General features: G+C 45.5%; 1 protein-coding gene across 1 annotated transcript in view; it reads left to right on the top strand.

Moving 5' to 3' along the window:
* Positions 1 to 23,972, top strand: part of LOC117328494 — a gene marked incomplete in the record, with an annotated part of 86,662 nt that overhangs the window by 5,147 nt on the left and 57,543 nt on the right. The window contains 6 exon segments of the mRNA XM_033886031.1: positions 16,937 to 16,985; positions 19,022 to 19,246; positions 20,184 to 20,326; positions 20,649 to 20,869; positions 21,395 to 22,290; positions 23,604 to 23,789. Of these exon segments, the coding sequence (XP_033741922.1) occupies positions 16,937 to 16,985; positions 19,022 to 19,246; positions 20,184 to 20,326; positions 20,649 to 20,869; positions 21,395 to 22,290; positions 23,604 to 23,789 (1,720 nt within the window).

The following is a 23,972-nucleotide window of genomic DNA, read 5'->3' as shown; positions in this document are numbered from 1 at the left end:
CCATAAACTGCATAACTTACACTATCAAATGATACCAATAGTATTGTCTAAATGATTATTATCAAGTAGAAATGATAACTTTAATTCAAAAAAACAAAAACAACTTATATTTATACAGGTAAAGTGTCAAGCCTATGTCTGTCCCTGTGGGGTGTCACCCATCTGACCATCTTGATGCTGGGCCAGTATGACACTTACCTACCCAACCCAAATAGCAATTAAGAGCACTTACATAATCTACCAGGCTTACAGGATTTACACTAATATACAACCAAAATCTCAATAGACATTAGTAAAGTACTTAAATGAAGATTCTAAAGAATGAAAATGTATTTGATTTCTGTTCTGTGTATCTAGCTCAGTCTGAAACCTCAGGTACCAACTTCTCAGTAATTAGGTATAATTAAGTAGTGTAATAACCCGTGAAGCACTGGAGATAGAGGGATAGCTCTCCTCTTGTCGGAATTGCTGTGTACGAAATAACCTCCATATACTTCTCTCTCTCTCCCCAGTATCATCTATCTCCCCATCTTAGGTAAACCACACCCCATCACTCCACTCCCCAATAATCCACACCCCATTACTACCCTCCCATATAAACCACACCCCATTACTCCACTCCCCAATAATCCACACCCCATCACTCCACTCCCCAGAAACCACACCCACAGCACTCCACGCCCCCAGAAGCCACACCCCATCACGCCACGCCCCAATAAGAACGACTCCCATTACTCTAGCCTCCCCAAGAAGCCACACCCAGTACGACCCGCCCCACTAAGCCACACTCTCCAGTACTACTACCCTCCCAAAAAAACTACACCCCATTACTACCCTCCCCAATAATCCACACCCCATTACTACCCTCCCAAATAATCCAAACCCCATCACTCCCCTCCCCAATAATCCACACCCCATAACTCCCTCCCCAGTAATCCACAACCCATTACTCCCCCCCAATAATCCACACCCCATCACTCCACTCCCCAATAATCCACACCCCATTACTCCCTCCCCAATAAACCACACCCCATCACTCCACTCCCCAATAAACCATACCCCATTACTACCCTCCCCAATAAACCACACCCCATCACTCCCTCCCCAATAATCCACACCCCATTACTACCCTCCCCAATAATCCACACCCCATTACTACCCTCCCCAATAATCCACACCCCATCACTGTCCAGTACCACACCCCATCACTGTCCAGTATCACACCCCATCACTGCCCAGTACCACACCCCCTCACTGTCCAGTACCACACCCCATCACTGCCCAGTACCACACCCCATCACTGTCCAGTACCACACCCCATCACTCCCCAGTACAACACCCCATCACTGTCCAGTACCACACCCCATCACTCCCCAGTACAACACCCCATCCACTGTCCAGTACCACACCCCCCCCTGTCCCACCCCCCTACCACGCCCCCCTCACCCCCAGTACCCAAAACCCCATACGGGCAGTACCACACCCCCTCACGGGCCCGTTTCCCCACCCTATCCTGCCCCAGGGAACACCAAAAACCCCCACTCCCAAAATACCAAACCCCCCTAAAAATCCCCCCACCCCCCAAAAACCCCCCCATCACGGGGCCCGTAACCAAAAAAACCCCTCAACTGCCCAAAATTTTCCCAACCCCCCCAGCACCGTCCAATAAACCACACCCCCTCAACTGTCCAGTACCACACCCCAATTTCCCCCCCAGTACCCCCAAACCCCCCCATGTCCAGTACCCCCAAACCCCCTCACGGGCCAAAATCAAAACCCCATCACTCCCCAGGAAAAAACCCCACCACTGTCCAACCCAAAAACCCCCTCACGTCCAGTAACCCCCCCACCCCATCACTGTCCAGTACCACACCCATCACTGTCCAGTACCACACCCCATCACTGTCCAGTACCACACCCCATCACTGTCCAGTACCACACCCCATCACTGTCCAGTACCACACCCCATCACTGTCCAGTACAACACCCCATCACTGTCCAGTACCACACCCCATCACTGTCCAGTACCACACCCCATCACTGTCCAGTACCACACCCCATCACTGTCCAGTACAACACCCCATCACTGCCAAGTACCACACCCCCTCACTGTCCACTACCACGCCCCATCACTGTCCAGTACCACACTCCATCACTGCCCAGTACCACACCCCATCACTGTCCAGTACCACACCCCACCACTGTCCAGTACCACACCCCATCACTGTCCAGTACCACACCCCACCACTCCCCAGTACCACACCCCATCACTCCCCAGTACCACACCCCATCACTGTCCAGTACCACACCCCATCACTGTCCAGTACCACAATCCATCACTGTCCAGTACCACACCCCATCACTGTCCAGTACCACACCCCATCACTCCCCAGTACCACATCCCATCACTCCCCAGTACCACACCCCATCACTGTCCAGTACCACACCCTCATCACTGTCCAGTACCCCACACCCATCACTGTCCAGTACCACATTCCCATCAACTGTCCCAGTACCACACCCCATCACCGTCCAGTATCACACCCCATCACTCCCCAGTACACCACACACCCTACACTTGTCCCAGTACCACATCCCCAATCACCGGTCCAGTACCACATCCCCAGTCACTCCACCAGTACCACACCCCATACACTGTCCTAGTAGCACCACCCCCTCACTGTCCAGTACCACCACACCCCATCACTGTCCAGCAAGTAGACCACACCCCCCCATCACTTCCCCAGTACCACACCCATCACTGTCCAGTATCACACCCCATCACTATCCCCAGTACCCCACACCACCATCACTGTCTCAGTACCAACACCCCATCACCCCCCGGGACCACCCCCCCATCAAATGTCCATACCACCCCTCCATCACTCCCCAGTACCACACCCATCATGGCCAGTAAAAACCCCACCCCCCCATGCCAGTACCACCCCCCACTCCCCCCGGGTTTCCCCAAAACCCCCTCACGTCCAGTTTCCACAACCCCCCCTCACGGCCCGACCCAAACCCCAAACACGGGGGATTACCACACCCCATCACTGGCCAGTACCCCCACCCCAAATTTTCCCCGCCCCTATCCACCCCAATTTATGTTCCCCGGACCCAAAACCCCCTCACTGCCCAGGGAAACACACCCCATCACTTTTTCCCCCCCTAAACCCCACCCCCATCACTCCCCAGTACCACACCCCATCACTGTCCAGTAAAAAACACCCCCCTCACTGTCCCGTCCCCCAAACCCCCTCACTTTCCCCCGACCCCACCCCTCACCCCCCCAGTCCCACCACCCCCTCACTGTCCAGGGACCCACCCCTAAAAGTCCACAGTACCCACACCCCATCACTGTCCATATACCACACCCCATCACTTGTCCAGGACACAACCCCATTCACTGCCCAGTACCACACCCCCATCACTCCCCAGTACCACACTCCATACACTTACTCCCCAGTAACCACCCCCCATCACTGTCCCGTACCACAACCCCATCACTGTCCAGTACCACACCCATCACGGTGCCCATTCCCAACCCCATCACTCTCCCCAGTACCACACACCATCACTGGTCCAGTACCCACCCCATCACTGTCCCAGTACCACACCCCATTCACAACTCCCCAGTACCACAACCCCATCACTCCCCAGTACCACACCCATCCTCCCATTACCACACACTCCATCAACTCCCATTAACACACCCATCACTCCCCAGTACCACACCCATCACTGTCCCAGTACCACACCCCTCCCTGTCCAGTACCCACGCCCCATCACTTGTCCCAGTACCCCACCCCATCACTGTCCAGTACCATGCACCCAGTTCACTACCAGTACAACACACCCCATCAACTGTCCAGTACACACCCCATCACTGTCCAGTACCACACCCCATCACTGTCCAGTACCACACACCCCATCACTGTCCAGTACAACACCCCATCACTGCCAAGTACCCACACCCCCTCACTGTCCACTAACCACGTCCCCATCACTGTCCAGTACCACACCCCATCACTGCCCAGTACCACACCCCATCACTGTCCAGTACCACACCCCACCACTGTCCAGTACCACACCCCATCACTGTCCAGTACCACACCCCATCACTCCCCAGTACCACACCCCATCACTGTCCAGTACCACACCCCATCACTGTCCAGTACCACACCCCATCACTGTCTAGTACCACACCCCATCACTGTCCAGTACCACACCCCATCACTCCCCAGTACCACATCCCATCACTCCCCAGTACCACACCCCATCACTGTCCAGTACCACACCCCATCACTGTCCAGTACCACACCCCATCACTGTCCAGTACCACATCCCAACACTGTCCAGTACCACACCCCATCACCGTCCAGTATCACACCCCATCACTCCCCAGTACAACACCCCATCACTGTCCAGTACCACACCCCATCACTGTCCAGTACCACACCCCATCACTCCCCAGTACCACACCCCATCACTGTCTAGTACCACACCCCCTCACTGTCCAGTACCACACCCCATCACTGTCCAGTACCACACCCCATCACTCCCCAGTACCACACCCCATCACTGTCCAGTATCACACCCCATCACTCCCCAGTACCACACCCCATCACTGTCCAGTACCACACCCCATCACTCCCCGGTACCACACCCCATCACTGTCCAGTACCACACCCCATCACTCCCCAGTACCACACCCCATCACTGTCCAGTACCACACCCCATCACTGTCCAGTACCACACCCCATCACTCCCCGGTACCACACCCCATCACTGTCCAGTACCACCACCCCCATCCACTGTCCAGTACCACACCCCATCACTGTCCAGTACCACACCCCATCACTGTCCAGTACCACACCCCATCACTCCCCAGTACCACACCCCATCACTGTCCAGTACCACACCCCATCACTGTCCAGTACCACACCCCATCACTGTCCAGTACCACACCCCATCACTCCCAGTACCACACCCCATCACTCCCCAGTACCACACACCATCACTCCCCAGTACCACACCCCATCACTGTCCAGTACCACACCCATCACTGTCCAGTACCACACCCCATCACTGTCCAGTACCACACCCCATCACTGTCCAGTACCACACCCCATCACTGCCCAGTACCACACCCCATCACTGCCCAGTACCACACCCCATCACTGTCCAGTACCACACCCATCACTGTCCAGTACCACACCCCATCACTCCCCAGTACCACACCCCATCACTCCCCAGTACCACACCCCATCACTCCCCAGTACCACACCCCATCACTGTCCAGTACCACACCCCATCACTGTCCAGTACCACACCCCATCACTGTCCAGTACCACACCCCATCACTGCCCAGTACCACACCCCATCACTCCCCAGTACCACACCCCATCACTGTCCAGTACCACACCCCATCACTGTCCCAGTACCACACCCCATCACTCCCCAGTACCACACCCCATCACTCCCCAGTACCACACCCCACCACTCCCCAGTACCACACTCCCCTCCCAATCACTAATGGTTTACCTCAGTAAACCCTTGATAGCGTCTCTGCCATATAGACCAGTAGGATAAGAAGATTTAAGTCACGAGAACTATCTCTATTTAGAAGTATGTGTTATTTTGAGCAGCATGGTGTTTTGCTATCTGATAAGTGTATCAAAGATGATTGTACTGATTATAAGCAGTGTTTGGCTAATATTACCTCAGTTTATCAACAAGTTGTGATGACCATAAATCTATTTTTGTGTATACAGCAGATGCTGAGTTGTAAAACCCTACATAGATTATTGCTGAGTCAAGTTCCTGTGAAGGGGAGGGTAATTAGTCCATCCTGTATGTATTATCATGGTACGCCCATAGCAATATATAAATGGAGGAACTTTGGCTACACAGATGTAATAAAGCTGAATCAAAACTGGTATTACATCAATTCACAAGTTTTCGCTTTCCTGTAAAAAAAAACCCCCAACAAAGTAAGGTATTTTGAGTGTCCTGTGTCTGTGAAATAAAGACATTGATACATAAGGAAGAAATTGTTAAAAAAAGAAATGTAGTAAAACTACACCATTCCAGTCACTGGTGGCTAGGTAGTTACAACAAGATCCAGGTGTGAGATCCAGGTGTCAGTCTCCCTTACAAGGTGTGAGATCCAGGTGTCAGTCTCCCTTACCTGGTGTGAGATACAGGTGTCAGTCTCCCTTACAAGGTGTGAGATCCAGGTGTCAACCTCCCTTACCTGGTGTGAGATACAGGTGTCAGTCTCCCTTACAAGGTATAAGATCCAGGTATCAGTCTCCCTTACAAGGTATAAGATCCAGGTGTCAGTCTCCCTTACAAGGTGTGATATCCAGGTATCTGTCTCCCTTACAAGGTATAAGATCCAGGTGTCAATCTCCCTTACAAGGTGTGAGATCCAGGTGTCTCCCTTACAAGGTGTGAGATCCAGGTGTCTCCCTTACAAGGTGTGATATCAAGGTGTCAGTCTCCCTTACAAGGTGTGATATCCAGGTGTCAGTCTCCTTTACAAGGTGTGAGATCCAGGTGTGAGATCCAGGTGTCAGTCTCCCTTACAAGGTGTGAGATCCAGGTGTCTCCCTTACAAGGTGTGAGATCCAGGTGTCAGTCTCCCTTACAAGGTGTGAGATCCAGGTGTCAGTCTCCCTTACCTGGTGTGAGATACAGGTGTCAGTCTCCCTTACAAGGTATAAGATCCAGGTGTCAATCTCCCTTACAAGGTGTGAGATCCAGGTGTCTCCCTTACAAGGTGTGAGATCCAGGTGTCTCCCTTACAAGGTGTGATATCAAGGTGTCAGTCTCCCTTACAAGGTGTGAGATCCAGGTGTCAGTCTCCCTTACAAGGTGTGAGATCCAGGTGTCAGTCTCCCTTACAATGTGTGAGATCCAGGTGTCAGTCTCCCTTACCTGGTGTGAGATACAGGTGTCAGTCTCCCTTACAAGGTATAAGATCCAGGTGTCAGTCTCCCTTACAAGGTGTGAGATCCAGGTGTCTCCCTTACAAGGTGTGAGATCCAGGTGTCTCCCTTACAAGGTGTGATATCAAGGTGTCAGTCTCCCTTACAAGGTGTGAGATCCAGGTATCAGTCTCCCTTACCTGGTGTGAGATCCAGGTGTCAGTCTCCCTTACAAGGTGTGAGATCCAGGTGACTCCCTTACAAGGTGTGAGATCCAGGTGCCAGTCTCCCTTACAAGGTGTGAGATCCAGGTGTCAGTCTCCCTTACCTGGTGTGAGATACAGGTGTCAGTCTCCCTTACAAGGTGTGAGATCCAGGTGTCAGTCTCCCTTACAAGGTGTGAGATCCAGGTGTCTCCCTTACCTGGTGTGAGATCCAGGTGTCTCCCTTACCTGGTGTGAGATCTAGGTGTCAGTCTCCCTTACAAGGTGTGAGATCCAGGTGTCTCCCTTACCTGGTGTGAGATCCAGGTGTCTCCCTTACAAGGTGTGAGATCCAGGTGCCAGTCTCCCTTACAAGGTGTGAGATCCAGGTGTCAGTCTCCTTTACAAGGTGTGAGATCCAGGTGTCAGTCTCCCTTACCTGGTGTGAGATCCAGGTGTCTCCCTTACCTGGTGTGAGATCCAGGTGTCAGTCTCCCTTACAAGGTGTGAGATCCAGGTGTCAGTCTCCCTTACAAGGTGTGAGATCCAGGTGTCTCCCTTACCTGGTGTGAGATCCAGGTGTCTCCCTTACAAGGTGTGAGATCCAGGTGCCAGTCTCCCTTACAAGGTGTGAGATCCAGGTGTCAGTCTCCTTTACAAGGTGTGAGATCCAGGTGTCAGTCTCCCTTACCTGGTGTGAGATCCAGGTGTCAGTCTCCCTTACAAGGTGTGAGATCCAGGTGTCAGTCTCCCTTACAAGGTGTGAGATCCAGGTGTCAGTCTCCTTTACAAGGTGTGAGATCCAGGTGTCAGTCTCCCTTACAAGGTGTGAGATCCAGGTGTCAGTCTCCTTTACAAGGTGTGAGATCCAGGTGTCAGTCTCCCTTACAAGGTGTGAGATCCAGGTGTCAGTCTCCCTTACCTGGTGTGAGATACAGGTGTCTCCCTTACAAGGTTTGAGATTCAGGTGTCAGTCTCCCTTACCTGGTGTGAGATCCAGGTGTCTCCCTTACAAGGTGTGAGATCCAGGTGTCAGTCTCCCTTACAAGGTGTGAGATCCAGGTGTCGGTCTCCCTTACCTGGTGTGAGATCCAGGTGTCTCCCTTACAAGGTGTGAGATCCAGGTGTCAGTCTCCCTTACAAGGTGTGAGATCCAGGTGTCGGTCTCCCTTACCTGGTGTGAGATACAGGTGTCAGTCTCCCTTACAAGGTATAAGATCCAGGAGTCAATCTCCCTTTAAATATTCAAAATTTCTTGTGTTGTGAAAGTTCAAATTTTGTACATTAGATCTGCCAGAATAGTGTTTTTTCTTTACAAAAATTTCTCCATAAAGGACAATTTTTTCCTGCTAGATTTTTTTGGGGGTTTTGTTTGTTTTTTAATAGCATCTTCTTGATCTATACACGGATATCATTCCAGAATGCTGTGAAACATTGACTAACTATGGATGTTCCTAACCTTTCATGATTCTAGAGCAATAGTGTTAAAATCATCAATGTCTAGGCTGTGGATCAGAATATGTGTCTAAAGCAGCTGGTGTAAGGTAATTAGTAGTAGACTGGAACACTTGTGGGTTTGTCTTAGTTGCTATTGTAGCAGAAAAGCATTTGACACTTTTGACTACATTAAAAGGTTTTGTGTCTCCTCTAGTAGTACATGTAGTTAGTTTGTCTTGGTGTTTGTCACTTGTACCCAGAAGTTTACTTTAAAGATTGATGTTCATTAATATTGACAATTGTAAGTAACTCACCAGCGTGTTAGCTGCTGAGAGATTGGTTCTAGTGGACAGGTGTCTAATACTCTATACCCTCAATTGGTTCTAGTGGACAGGTGTCTAATACTCTATACACTCAATTGGTTCTAGTGGACAGGTGTCTAATACTCTATACACTCAATTGGTTCTAGTGGACAGGTGTCTAATACTCTATACCCTCAATTGGTTATAGTGGACAGGTGTCTAATACTCTATACCCTCAATTGGTTCTAGTGGATAGGTGTCTAATACTCTATACCCTCAATTGGTTCTAGTGGACAGGTGTCTAATACTCTATACACTCAATTGGTTCTAGTGGACAGGTGTCTAATACTCTATACACTCAATTGGTTCTATTGGACAGGTGTCTAATACTCTATACCCTAAATTGGTTCTAGTGGACAGGTGTCTAATACTCTACACACTCAATTGGTTCTATTGGACAGGTGTCTAATACTCTATACCCTCAATTGGTTCTAGTGGACAGGTGTCTAATACTCTATACACTCAATTGGTTCTAGTGGACAGGTGTCTAATACTCTATACACTCAATTGGTTCTATTGGACAGGTGTCTAATACTCTATACCCTCAATTGGTTATAGTGGACAGGTGTCTAATACTCTATACCCTCAATTGGTTCTAGTGGACAGGTGTCTAATACTCTATACACTCAATTGGTTCTATTGGACAGGTGTCTAATACTCTATACCCTAAATTGGTTCTAGTGGACAGGTGTCTAATACTCTACACACTCAATTGGTTCTATTGGACAGGTGTCTAATACTCTATACCCTCAATTGGTTCTAGTGGACAGGTGTCTAATACTCTATACCCTCAATTGGTTCTAGTGGACAGGTGTCTAATACTCTATACCCTAAATTGGTTCTAGTGGACAGGTGTCTAATACTCTACAAACTCAATTGGTTCTATTGGACAGGTGTCTAATACTCTACACACTCAATTGGTTCTATTGGACAGGTGTCTAATACTCTATACCCTCAATTGGTTCTAGTGGACAGGTGTCTAATACTCTATACCCTCAATTGGTTCTAGTGGACAGGTGTCTAATACTCTATACCCTCAATTGGTTCTAGTGGACAGGTGTCTAATACTCTATACACTCAATTGGTTCTAGTGGACAGGTGTCTAATACTCTATACCCTCAATTGGTTCTATTGGACAGGTGTTTAATACCCTATACACTCAATTGGTTCTATTGGACAGGTGTCTAATACTCTATACCCTCAATTGGTTCTATTGGACAGGTGTCTAATACTCTATACCCTCAATTGGTTCTAGTGGACAGGTGTCTAATACTCTATACCCTAAATTGGTTCTAGTGGACAGGTGTCTAATACTCTACACACTCAATTGGTTCTAGTGGACAGGTGTCTAATACTCTATACCCTCAATTGGTTCTATTGGACAGGTGTCTAATACTCTATACCCTCAATTGGTTCTATTGGACAGGTGTCTAATACTCTATATGCTCTATTGGTTCTATTGGACAGGTGTCTAATACCCTATACACTCAATTGGTTCTATTGGACAGGTGTCTAATACTCTATACCCTCAATTGGTTCTATTGGACAGGTGTCTAATACTCTATACCCTCAATTGGTTCTATTGGACAGGTGTCTAATACTCTATACCCTCAATTGGTTCTATTGGACAGGTGTCTAATACTCTATACCCTCAATTGGTTCTATTGGACAGGTGTCTAATACTCTATACCCTCAATTGGTTCTATTGGACAGGTGTTTAATACCCTATACACTCAATTGGTTCTATTGGACAGGTGTCTAATACTCTATACCCTCAATTGGTTCTATTGGACAGGTGTCTAATACCCTATACACTCAATTGGTTCTATTGGACAGGTGTCTAATACCCTATACACTCAATTGGTTCTATTGGACAGGTGTCTAATACCCTATACACTCAATCAAAGCTGTTAAGGAACCAGGATAAAACTATGATAATTGATTAACTGTTAATATCAGTTTTTGATGTGTTTGGTATATATCTGCCGGTAATGGGGATGAGTTCCCGCTGAGAAATGTAAGGATACATGCTGCTAACATGATGTCATTTATACGTTTCATTACTCAGATACAGCCTCTCAGATAGGATCTCTATAAACCATCTTTAGACTGGAGATTTGTTACCTAGTTCTGTGGTCTAATTCACACGATTCGGTATAAACTAGCTAGCTGTCGCTCCACTGAACATTTGTCTGAAACAAAATCATGTATTATTTGGTGTAGTATTTGTACCTACATAGGTATTGGTTCTAGTAAAATGTATCCTTGGACCATTACCGATACCTATTTCAATACATGCTAAAAACTTACCATAAATAATGTAAGGAAGCAATTAGGTATCTGAGCGGGTATCTGTTGGAAACTGTTAGGGGGTCTGACAGAGTGGGTATCTGTTGGAAACTGTTGGGGGTCTGACAGAGTGGGTATCTATTGGAAACTGTTGGGGGTGTTACAGAGCGGGTATCTATTGGAAACTGTTGGGTGTGTTACAGACCAGGTATCTATTGGAAAATGTTGGGGGTCTGACAGACCAGGTATCTATTGGAAACTGTTGGGGGTCTGACAGACCAGGTATCTATTGGAAAATGTTGGGGGTCTGACAGACCAGGTATCTATTGGAAAATGTTGGGGGTCTGACAGACCAGGTATCTATGGGAAACTGTTAGGGGTCTGACAGAGTGGGTATCTATTGGAAACTGTTGGGGGTCTGACAGACCAGGTATCTATTGGAAACTGTTGGGGGTCTGACAGACCAGGTATCTATGGGAAACTGTTGGGGGTCTGACAGACCAGGTATCTATTGGAAACTGTTGGGGGTCTGACAGACCAGGTATCTATTGGAAACTGTTGGGGGTCTGACAGAGCGGGTATCTATTGGAAACTGTTGGGGGTCTGACAGAGTGGGTATCTATTGGAAACTGTTGGGGGTGTGACAGACCAGGTATCTATTGGAAAATGTTGGGGGTCTGACAGACCAGGTATCTATTGGAAACTGTTGGGGGTCTGACAGACCAGGTATCTATTGGAAACTGTTGGGGGTCTGACAGAGCGGGTATCAATTGTAAACTCTTGGGGGTCTGACAGAGCGAGTATCTATTGGAAACTGTTGGGGGTGTGACAGACCAGGTATCTATGGGAAACTGTTGGGGGTCTGACAGACCAGGTATCTCTGGGAAACTGTTGGGGGTCTGACAGAGCGGGTATCTATTGGAAACTGTTGGGGGTCTGACAGACCAGGTATCTATGGGAAACTGTTGGGGGTCTGACAGAGTGGGTATCTATTGGAAACTGTTGGGGGTCTGACAGAGCGGATATCTATTGGAAACTGTTGGGGGTCTGACAGAGTGGGTATCTATTGGAAACTGTTGGGGGTCTGACAGAGCGGGTATCTATTGGAAACTGTTGGGGGTCTGACAGACCAGGTATCTATTGGAAACTATTGGGGGTCTGACAGAGCGGGTATCTATTGGAAACTGTTGGGGGTCTGACAGAGTGGGTATCTATTGGAAACTGTTGGGGGTGTGACAGAGCGGGTATCTATTGGAAACTGTTGGGGGTCTGACAGAGTGGGTATCTATGGGGAAACTGTTGGGGGTCTGACAGAGTGGGTATCTATTGGAAACTGTTGGGGGTGTGACAGAGCGGGTATCTATTGGAAACTGTTGGGGGTCTGACAGAGTGGGTATCTATGGGGAAACTGTTCGGGGTCTGACAGAGTGGGTATCTATTGGAAACTGTTGGGGGTCTGACAGAGTGGGTATCTATGGGGAAACTGTTGGGGGTCTGACAGAGCGGGTATCTATTGGAAACTGTTGGGGGTGTGACAGAGCGGGTATCTATTGGAAACTGTTGGGGGTCTGACAGAGTGGGTATCTATGGGGAAACTGTTCGGGGTCTGACAGAGGGGGTACCTGTGAGAAACTGTTGGGGCCTGACAGAGTGGGTATCTATGGGGAAACTGTTGGGGGTCTGACAGAGTGGGTATCTATTGGAAACTGTTGGGGGTCTGACAGAGCGGGTATCTATTGGAAACTGTTGGGGGTCTGACAGAGTGGGTATCTTTTGGAAACTGTTGGGTGTGTTACAGAGTGGGTATCTTTTGGAAACTGTTGGGTGTGTTACAGAGCGGGTATCTATTGGAAACTGTTGGGGGTCTGACAGACCAGGTATCTATTGGAAACTGTTAGGGGTCTGACAGAGTGGGTATCTGTTGGAAACTGTTGGGGGTCTGACAGAGCGGGTATCTATTGGAAACTGTTAGGGGTGTGACAGAGCGTGTATCTATTGGAAAATGTTGGGGGTCAGACAGACCAGGTATCTATTGGAAACTGTTGGGGGTCTGACAGACCAGGTATCTATGGGAAACTGTTGGGGGTCTGACAGACCAGGTATCTATTGGAAAATGTTGGGGGTCTGACAGAGCGGGTATCTATTGGAAACTGTTGGGGGTCTGACAGAGCGGGTATCTATGGGGAAACTGTTGGGGGTCTGACAGAGCGGGTATCTATTGGAAACTGTTAGGGTGTCACCGAGCGGGTATCTATTGGAAACTGATAGGGGTCTGACAGAGCGGGTATCTATTGGAAACTGTTAGGGTGTGACAGATCGGGTATCTATTGGAAACTGTTGGGGGTCTGACAGAGTGGGTATCTATGAGAAACTGTTGGGGGTGTGACAGAGCGGGTATCAATTGTAAACTGTTGGGGGTCTGACAGAGCGAGTATCTATTGGAAACTGTTGGGGGTCTGACAGAGTGGGTATCTATTGGAAACTGTTGGGGGTCTGACAGACCAGGTATCTATTGGAAACTGTTGGGGGTGTGACAGAGCGGGTATCTATTGGAAACTGTTGGGGGTCTGACAGAGTGGGTATCTATTTTAAGCTGTTAGGGGTCACACAGTGGGTATCTATTGGAAACTGTTGGGGGTCTGACAGAGCGGGTATCTATTGGAAACTGTTGGGGGTCTGACAGAGCGGGTAAGGAATCTGTTGGGGGTCTGACAGAGCGGGTATCAATTGTAAACTGTTGGGGGTCTGACAGAGCGAGTATCTATTGGAAACTGTTGGGGGTCTGAAAGAGCGGGTATCTATTGGAAACTGTTGGGGGTCTGACAGACCAGGTATCTATGGGAAACTGTTGGGGGTCTGACAGACCAGGTATCTATTGGAAACTGTTGGGGGTCTGACAGAGCGGGTAAGGAATCTGTTGGGGGTCTGACAGAGCGGGTATCAATTGTAAACTGTTGGGGGTCTGACAGAGTGGGTATCTATTGGAAACTGTTGGGGGTCTGACAGAGCGGGTATCAATTGTAAACTCTTGGGGGTCTGACAGAGTGGGTATCTATTGGAAACTATTGGGGGTCTGACAGAGCGGGTATCTATTGGAAACTGTTGGGGGTCTGATAGAGTGGGTATCTGATGGAAACTGTTGGGGGTCTGACAGAGTGGGTATCTGATGGAAACTGTTGGGGGTCTGACAGAGTGGGTATCTGATGGAAACTGTTGGGGGTCTGACAGAGCGGGTATCTATTGGAAACTGTTGGGGGGTCTGACAGACCAGGTATCTATGGGAAACTGTTGGGGGTCTGACAGAGTGGGTAAGGAATCTGTTGGGGGTCTGACAGAGTGGGTATCTATTGGAAACTGTTGGGGGTCTGACAGAGCGGATATCTATTGGAAACTGTTGGGGGCCTGACAGAGCGGGTATCTATTGGAAACTGTTAGGGTGTGACAAAGCGGGTATCTATTGGAAACTGTTGGGGGTCTGACAGACCAGGTATCTATTGGAAACTGTTGGGGGTCTGACAGACCAGGTATCTATGGGAAACTGTTGGGGGTCTGACAGACCAGGTATCTATAGGAAACTGTTGGGGGTCTGACAGACCAGGTATCTATGAGAAACTGTTGGGGGTCTGACAGACCAGGTATCTATGGGAAACTGTTGGGGGTCTGACAGACCAAGTATCTATGAGAAACTGTTGGGGGTCTGACAGAGCGGGTATCTATGAGAAACTGTTGGGGGTCTAACAGAGGGGGTACCTTTGCAAAACTGCTTTGGGTCTGATAAAGCTGGTATTGGCAGATTTTATGGAAATTCCGACTGAGTAGTTTTGTTTTAGGCTGATGGGGTTTAGTTAGGTCTACACTACGTATTAACACCAAATTAACAGCTAATTTGTTTGCTGCAACAAGTGTTCCAGTTATGTGGTTTTGGGGAGACTTATGATAACACTGCCATGATAATATTCATTTGACATATTAAATGTATTTTGCTCGAAGATTGATTTGCTATCATTCTTGGTAGCCTGTTAGATGTATCTGTTTTCTTTAGATCTTTGTAATTGGCATAACTTATGTGGAATTTGGATATGATTATTGAGCTTTAAATCTGAATTTATGACTCAATAAATATCAACAGCTGTTTACATTTATGTATAAACCTGTAGACAGGTGATGTTAATGTACAATAAAAAAACAACATATATAAAATTGTTAATGTAGTATAATAACTAATACATCATGTGGGGTTTAAGTGATAAAAAATATTTAATATTTTAAAAGGTATATTTCTATTGATGTGAAAAAAGTATATAATCTAAAACACTGAATAAGTGGTATGTAACAGTCACATAGGAATGTTAACAGTCAGGATCTGATACATTCACTGGTGACCTATTAGTGATTTGTGGTGAGCTGCCTGTATGGTCCTTCTGTCTGTTGGTCAGTCTGTATGGTCCTTCTGTCTGTTGGTCAGCCTGTATGGTCCTTCTGTCTGTTGGTCAGTCTGTATGGTCCTTCTGTCTGTTGGTCAGTCTGTATGGTCCTTCTGTCTGTTTGGTCAGTCTGTTTGTTGGTCAGTCTGTCTCTACAGTCCTTTGGTCTGTTGGGTCCTTCTGTTTGTTGGTCAGTCTGTCTGTTTGGTCCTTCTGTCTGTTGGTCAGTCTGTCTGTCGGTCAGTCTGTCTGTTTGGTCTTCTGTCTGTCGGTTAGTTTGTCTGTATGGTCCTTCTGTCTGTTGGTCAGTCTGTCTGTTGGTCAGTCTGTATATACGGTCCTTCTGTCTGTTGGTCAGTCTGTCTGTTTGGTCTTCTGTCTGTTGGTCAGTCTGTCTGTTTGGTCTTCTGTCTGTTGGTCAGTCTTTCTGTTTGGTCTTCTGTCTGTTGGTCAGTCTGTCTGTTTGGTCTTCTGTCTGTTGGTCAGTCTGTCGGTTGTTTAGTTTGTCTGTATGGTCCTTTGGTCTGTTGGTTAGTTTGTCTGTATGGTCCTTTGGTCTGTTGATTAGTTTGTCTGTATGGTCCTTCTGTCTGTCGGTCAGTCTGTCTGTCGGTCAGTCTGTCTGTATGGTCCTTCTGTCTGTTGGTCAGTCTGTCTGTATGGTCTTTCTGTCTGTTGGTCCTTCTGTCTGTTCGTAGACAAACTTTTGTATTTGTTCAGTTTTAAGCAGATTTTTTCGAAATTTTGTGGGAATGACCAGTACAATGTGGAAATGTACCCCCTGAAAGGATTTTGCATTTTTCCCCCTTTCGGAGAGTTATCCCCCTTTTATACAAAAAATTGGACATACTTTTCTCCTGCTATTCATTCTCTCAGTGTTTATGACTATTTTTTAAAAAAATGGGGGAAAGTTGTCATTGAAAACTGACTCGAGGAGGCTGCAGGGGGGTATTCGTCAACCGTCCTGGCGAGGGTTATAGTTTAAAATGTTCAATTAACTCCTCTCATTTCATTGAATGAGGAGATGCTACCGAAAAAAATAGATTAAATGACCAATAATTGATGTCCTTGCTTCTAACATTCACTTAATGTACAGCCATAAGGCTTAACAATAAATCCTTGGTTATCAACATTTTTGGCATGAATTGTTCACATATATAAGAGATTTTATGACTTGTTTAACTAGATTCTTGTTTTTGTGTATTAGCACGTACAACAAAGAGGTTACTAACTTCATTTGTGTTTTCAACCTTAACTAATCTGTAATTCATTTTTTTTATGTTTTTCAGAAAGGACAACCATCATGCTCACCTCGTCTCGACATGGCCAACTGCACAGGTACAGTATAACATGGATAAGTCAAAGCTGATGGGGACCAAGTTCAATTTACAAGTTATTCAGTGATTTAACTGTAAATGTGTTCGATATATGATTATAAGATATGCAGTGACATCTAATGGAAAAATAATGGATGCAGGCTGGAAGCTTCTATGTCCGTACCACAAGACATGTCTACAATATACAATAGCTTGTCGCTGGCGTAATCATACAATATAAATTATTATGATAAGGGCCCTCCACAAAAGTGAGGGTGCCCTATAGTAATCACAGTAACTGTCCATTTGTCCCATCTATCTGACCGTCTGACCTTGTTTGCTTTGGATAGCTTTTCTGTGTCAAAGGTCAAGGTCACTTACTAAATATAGAAAATCAGTTTCCATGCAATAACTTCAGTTTGCTTTTGCCAATCAAACTGATCCTTCAAAGCTATCTACCTCAAACTTCATACAGTGCTTTCCTATTGGAAGTGCTTGCTTGGGATTTGCTTTTCAGCATCAAAATTCGAGATCACTGTTACTAGATATAAATAAAAATCACTTTCCATGCAAAATCCAGAGTTTGCTTTGGCCAATCTAACTCAAATATCTTTCAGTGCTTAAAGTGATGCTTAGAATTGATTTGCTTCTTTGAAAGGTCAAAGGTCAAGGTCACTGTTACTATAAATAGAAAATCAGTATCTTAGAAGTAACATGAGTTTCCTTTGGGCCGATCGACCTTCAAACTTCATACAGTGCATATTTTATTGAAATTGCTTGCTTGAGATTGCTTTTCTATGTTAAAGGTCAAAGGTCAAGGTCACTGTTGCTAAATATAGAAAATCAGTTTCCATGCCATATCTTGAGTTTGCTTTTGCCAGTCAAACTGATACTTCATACCATGCTTCTTTCTTAGAAATAAAGTGTTCACAGGTATTAGATCCATATTAAACTTCGATTTTTATAGCAGAGTGTACCTAGGTTTGCCAGTAAACTGACAGTCTGCCTGGCCATCCAGATTTTTGACTTGGATGTTTTTCATGCTATTTTTCATTGCAGATTAAATCTGTGTTACCCTGATGTGCACTTAGCAATAGGGGTTTAAATAAACCTTAAGTTTAATGTTACTATATAAATACAACCCAAAATATACTGTCGAAAATTGTTATCTCAGGGCCCAATACAGAAGTTCAAACTTTCTGAAATTTAACATGATAATGCACTAGGAAATGCTGATACACATTATGGGTGTAAAAACTTCCTTAAGGTCAAGACCAAGGTTGCTGTTACTGGGCCCTAATAGGGGAACATGAGGGTAATCCTTACTAGTCCTGAATGCCTGAATGGATTTTGATAAAATTTGGTCTGGAGCATTATTGAATGAACGATGTAGCTCTCTTTGGCATGAGAAAGGGGGTCCAATGGGGAAAAATAACAGAGCTAAAACTATAAAATCCTTTTTTAAGAATGACAGGATTCCATCAACCTGTATTTTAATCATTGTTGGAAGAGGCAGTTCAAAATCAGGATAAAATATGAATTATAACTTAAAGTATTTTGCCATAATTACTGAAATATTCTGGCGAGCACTGAAGGCCCTCTTGGCCTCTTGTTTCTTAATTCAGTGTTGCATTGATTTTTATTCAGCATAAATTTATGGCTCTGAGTTGTATCATTATTACTATAGATACATGTGCATAGAAATTTAAACAAAACACTGTAGATTTTAAGGTCCACAAACTGTTTTATTTTAAGTTTTTACATAAAGATGTTGAATCCTTCACTGAAACATCTGTGATTGATAATAATAAAGAAGAGAAAAAATGGGGACCAGACAAAACATTTGGCTCATCCTATGTATTCAATCCAAGCGTGGTCAACACAAGTGAATTTTACTTTATGTTATGAATATCATAAACTTCAACTGAACATGTATAATGTTATGCAAACTTTAAATTGAGAAATGCTTCCCAGTAGATCAAATATCCTATAAACTCCATATTTACATAATATTTGATTTAAGGCATTGTCAATTGTATGTTTAATTGTTTGTTACAGCCCCATGTGCAGACTCCCCGTGTAAAAATGAGGGATCGTGTGTAGACGTCGGGATGGACGGATACCACTGTGAATGTGTTCCCCCCTTTGATGGCCCCACATGTGATGTACGACAGAATCCCTGTGTGTGGCCCCTGGAAATGGGCTGCTGTGATGGTAACAACACTGTGCTCCGATACTTCTATGACAGGTTCACCGAGGATTGTCTCCCTTTCAACTACTCAGGTATGTTCTCACAGATTCAGACTATTGGAGGGAATGATTGGTTTTCTTTCTGATGAATCTTGACTTTTCAAGGCCAGTATTTTATCCTCTACAGTACAGAGAATGTGATTTAGTACTCAAACCCTACAGGAGAAAACATTTTAATCCCTGTCACTCATAGACGCAGGATGTTTACAGGGGGTTCGCGGGGTGCTAGCAGCGAGTTCGTGGTATGTTGGCAGCAGATCCGCTCGACCAACCATTGATGACAAGAGACATGGATTAATTTTGAGCAGTCCATCCAGGCTACCTGTACACATACTTATATTCTAGAAACAGTCTTCAGTACAGTGTCTGTGTAAATAAACAATTAACTCGCAGGTCCGTACCAGAATATTGATGACTATAGTAGTATGATGTCCATGATTTATTTTCAATCATTAGCTCACCTTGTCCAAAAAACCAAGGCGAGCTTATGCCATACTTTGGCATCCAGCGTCTGTCTGTCCGTCCGTTCGTTTGTCTTTTTTTAATTTTCAGGAATCATTTTGGTGTTTCAAAATCATGGATTGCAAACATTATAAATATGCATATGCCTCATAACTGACTTACTATATGTTCAACATCTCATTAAAATTGGACAAAAAGACACCCAACTATCAGATTGTAAGAATACTGTCTGGGCTGCCAGCAGTCAAAAACATCGGTATAGGTACCGTTAATCCCCATCGCTCAGGTCATAGCTAGGGAAGCAATCTCACCGCGATGTTGCTCTAGGCGCAATGTCGCCATGGGATATTGCTCCTGCAGCTTTATCGTCAGGTGACATCGCGGGGTGATTTTTACCCCCCATTTCTCGACTGTTGCTCCTCGTTTCCACATGGTTTGAGTTCCATATCACCCTCCCAGTTGAGGAGATGTCACAAATATTTATATGTGGTTATTTTGTTTTTATCAGGATGCGGTGGAAATGTCAACAATTATGAGACATTAGAACAGTGCCGCAGTGTGGCCATGACTGGGGCCTGCTGCTTCAGGAGGTTCAAGACAGACGTTGATGCACTTATAGATGGGGAACAAGGGGAGGAGTCAAAGTGTGAGGTACATAGCAACACTAATATGTGACCATCACAACCAGTTGCTTCCAAAACTATACAACATATTGAATAATAAGGAAATACGTCCAATGCCATCACAACCACTATGTAACAATGTTGTAGGACATCACAACCAATATGCAACCACTATGTAACAATGTTGTAGGACATCACAACCACTATGTAACAATGTCGTAGGATATTTTAACTGCCAGATTTTTTCATATTGAGTTAAAACCAATTGTCTTCTGACATGTACGGGAGAAGTAGGCTTCTGTTTTGTTTTTTTCAATTAGCTATGAATGCTACTTTTGTATTAATTACAGATCCTGAGTATCGGTGATTGTCGGAGTCTCCATGGTGACAAAAGGCTAGGCTACCAGCTAGAGGTAACTGCCTTTGCCCCAGGCCAGCTTTGTGAGGAGGTCAACTGTCTAATGCCCTCGGACAAGTGTATGTATGATGGCCAGACGTACTCACCTGGAGACAAAATACCACAGGGATGTCAGGATTGTGTGTGTGAAGCTGATGGCCAATGGACCTGCAGGTAAGTCATGTCAAGTTACTCTATAGGTCACTACAAAGGTCAAGGTCAAGGTTCGGTAAACTGTCAGGTAACTAGGTATAGCTGTCTAGTTACTATACAGGTCACTACAAAGGTAAAGGTCAAGGTTAGGTATACTGTCGTGTAACTAGGGATAGCTATCTAGTTACTATAGAGGTCACTACAAAGGTAAAGGTCAAGGTTAGGTATACTGTTGGGTTACTAGGGATAGCTGTCTAGTTACTATAGAGGTCACTAAAAGTGTTAGGGCAAAGGTTAGGTATACTGTCGTGTAACTAGGGATAGCTGCATGTCTAGGGGACATGTATTGCTTTAAAGCAATGTTCAGTAAGCTCGTTGAAGGGAGTTGCTAGATATATACTTACAGAGTAAATAGGAAGAGAAACAATGAAATATTTTACTCAAAGAGTCGAAAGAAACATCTTCAATTTTCTTTGATGAGTGGCACCCCATCATTACACTACTTACCTTATTCATCGTTTGTAATCCTCTACCTCTTTATTATAGTTGTAAGGTGGTATCGGAGAGGAAGGAAATCCGTGACATGACACGTGAAGAGCTCGTCAAATTTTACTCCGCTGTCCAGCAGCTCCGACTTAGCGGTCCTGGTAATGACTGGGAGAAGTTACGGGATGTCTACATGACTCACAGCATGCAGGCCAACGGCGGCCATTTCTATCTTCCATGGCACCGTGTCTTCCTACGGCGTCTGGAGCAGAAGTTACAGAAAATTGACTGTTCCATCACACTCCCATACTTTGACTTCACGACAGACCCGGGCAGACTTGCTGATGCCATCGTCTGGCAGCCGAGTTACTTTGGTGGTAATGGAGAGGGCGACAGCTGCGTACCTGACCATCCATTTGGTCAGCCAGGATCTTGGCGTCCTTGCATAATGCGAAAGTTTGATATGGCTGTTCCAATTCCTTCATTAGCAGATCTGTCCATCGCACTTAGCAGTGAGAGCTTCCTAGATATGAGTATGTTTCTGGAAACCTACCTCAGTTATGTCCATCGCTATATCGGAGGAGACATGCTCACTACCGGTGCCCCATATGATCCCATTTTCTATTCCATCCATGCATTTGTAGATATGTTGTACTGGCAATGGCAGCAAAAAGGAAACAACAAAAACATGTTCCCTGGAGCCTATGGAAACATTCCAATGGTACCCTTCAACATTCCAGCCCGCAGTGTTCTCGATCTTGAAGCTGAAGTATGTGTGACCTATGCCCTCCCCTCTAAAGGTAACCCCTGTAATGTGACCATGAACCCTGGCCCTGACAATAGCAGACAGCCTGACCGTGGTGACATACCGGCTGTGACAGTGAATTTGAATTTACCAGGCTATGAGGCAGGTTTTGATCGTCGAGGCTACAGCCAGGATGGATACGGCAAGGATGGTGAGTGACCTTTAACCTTCATTGCCAAGTTGTCCCTCCTATGACCTTCATTTACTTCATTTGAAGTTTATTAGGAGCACTTAATACTTACCTTCCTCTAAACTATCAGGGAGAATACTAGACCTTCCACTAACTATCGGGGAAAGTAGTTGACCTTCCTCTAAACTATCGAGGGAAATACTGGACCTTCCTCTAAACTATCGAGGAAAATACTAGACCTTCCTCTAAACTATCGAGGAAAATACTAGACCTTCCTCTAAACTATCGAGGAAAATACTAGACCTTCCTCTAAACTATGTATTGGGGAAAATACTAGACCTTCCTCTAAACTATGTATTGGGGAAAATACTAGACCTTCCTCTAAACTATGTATTGGGGAAAATACTGGACCTTCCTCTAAACTATCGGGGAAAATACTAGACCTTCCTCTAAACTATCAGGGAAAATACTAGACCTCTAAACTATCGGGGAAAATACTAGACCTTCCTCTAAACTATCGGGGAAAATACTGGACCTTCCTCTAAACTATCGGGGAAAATACTTGACCTTCCTCTAAACTATCAAGGAAAATACTGGACCTTCCTCTAAACTATGGGGAAAAATACTAGACCTTCCTCTAAACTATCAAGGAAAATACTAGACCTTCCTCTAAACTATCAAGGAAAATACTGGACCTTCCTCTAAACTATCGGGGAAAATACTAGACCTTCCTCTAAACTATCGGGGAAAATACTAGACCTTCCTCTTAACTATCTGGGAAAATACTAGACCTTCCTATAAACTATCAGGGAAAATACTAGACCTTCCTCTAAACTATCGAGGGAAATACTAGACCTTCCTCTTAACTATCTGGGAAAATACTAGACCTTCCTCTAAACTATTGGGGAAAATACTAGACCTTCCTCTAAACTATTGGGGAAAATACTAGACCTTCCTCTAAACTATCGGGGAAAATACTTGACCTTCCTCTAAACTATGGGGGAAAATACTAGACCTTCCTCTAAACTATCGGGGAAAATACTAGACCTTCCTCTAAACTATCGAGGGAAATACTAGACCTTCCTCTAAACTATCAGGGAAAATACTAGACCTTCCTATAAACTATCAGGGAAAATACTAGACCTTCCTCTAAACTATCGGGGAAAATACTAGACCTTCCTCTAAACTATCGGGGAAAAATACTAGACCTTCCTCTAAACTATCGAGGGAAATACTAGACCGTCCTCTAAACTATCGGGGAAAATACTGGACCTTTCTCTTAACTATCAGAGAAAATACAAGACTACCTGCCTGTAATTTTCTGTGTCCTTCAGGTTTCAACAGAGATAACTATGACCGGGAAGGATACAACCGCTGTGGCTATAACAGATACAGTCTGGACCGTGAGGGCTATTCTAAATATGGTTATGATGTGGAGGGCTTCGATCGCAATAGAGAGGAGGACACAACAGGGCGTTACCATAGCAATGGCTATAATGACTTCTGTCTGAACAGGAGAGGTAAAATTCTCTAGTTCGTAATTCTCATTGATAGTTTTTCCAGGTTTGACGAGAGATATCAGTGGTTCTCTCGTTTGTAATTCTAATTGATTTTTTTTCCAGGTTTGACGAGAGATATCAGTGGTTCCCTTGTTTGTAATTCTAATTGATGTTTTTTCCAGGTTTGACGAGAGATATCAGTGG

The sequence above is a fragment of the Pecten maximus genome, chromosome 5 (assembly GCF_902652985.1).
Source record: "Pecten maximus chromosome 5, xPecMax1.1, whole genome shotgun sequence".
Taxonomy (NCBI): Eukaryota; Metazoa; Mollusca; class Bivalvia; order Pectinida; family Pectinidae; genus Pecten; species Pecten maximus.
This window is presented reverse-complemented; position numbering and strand designations above follow the sequence as displayed.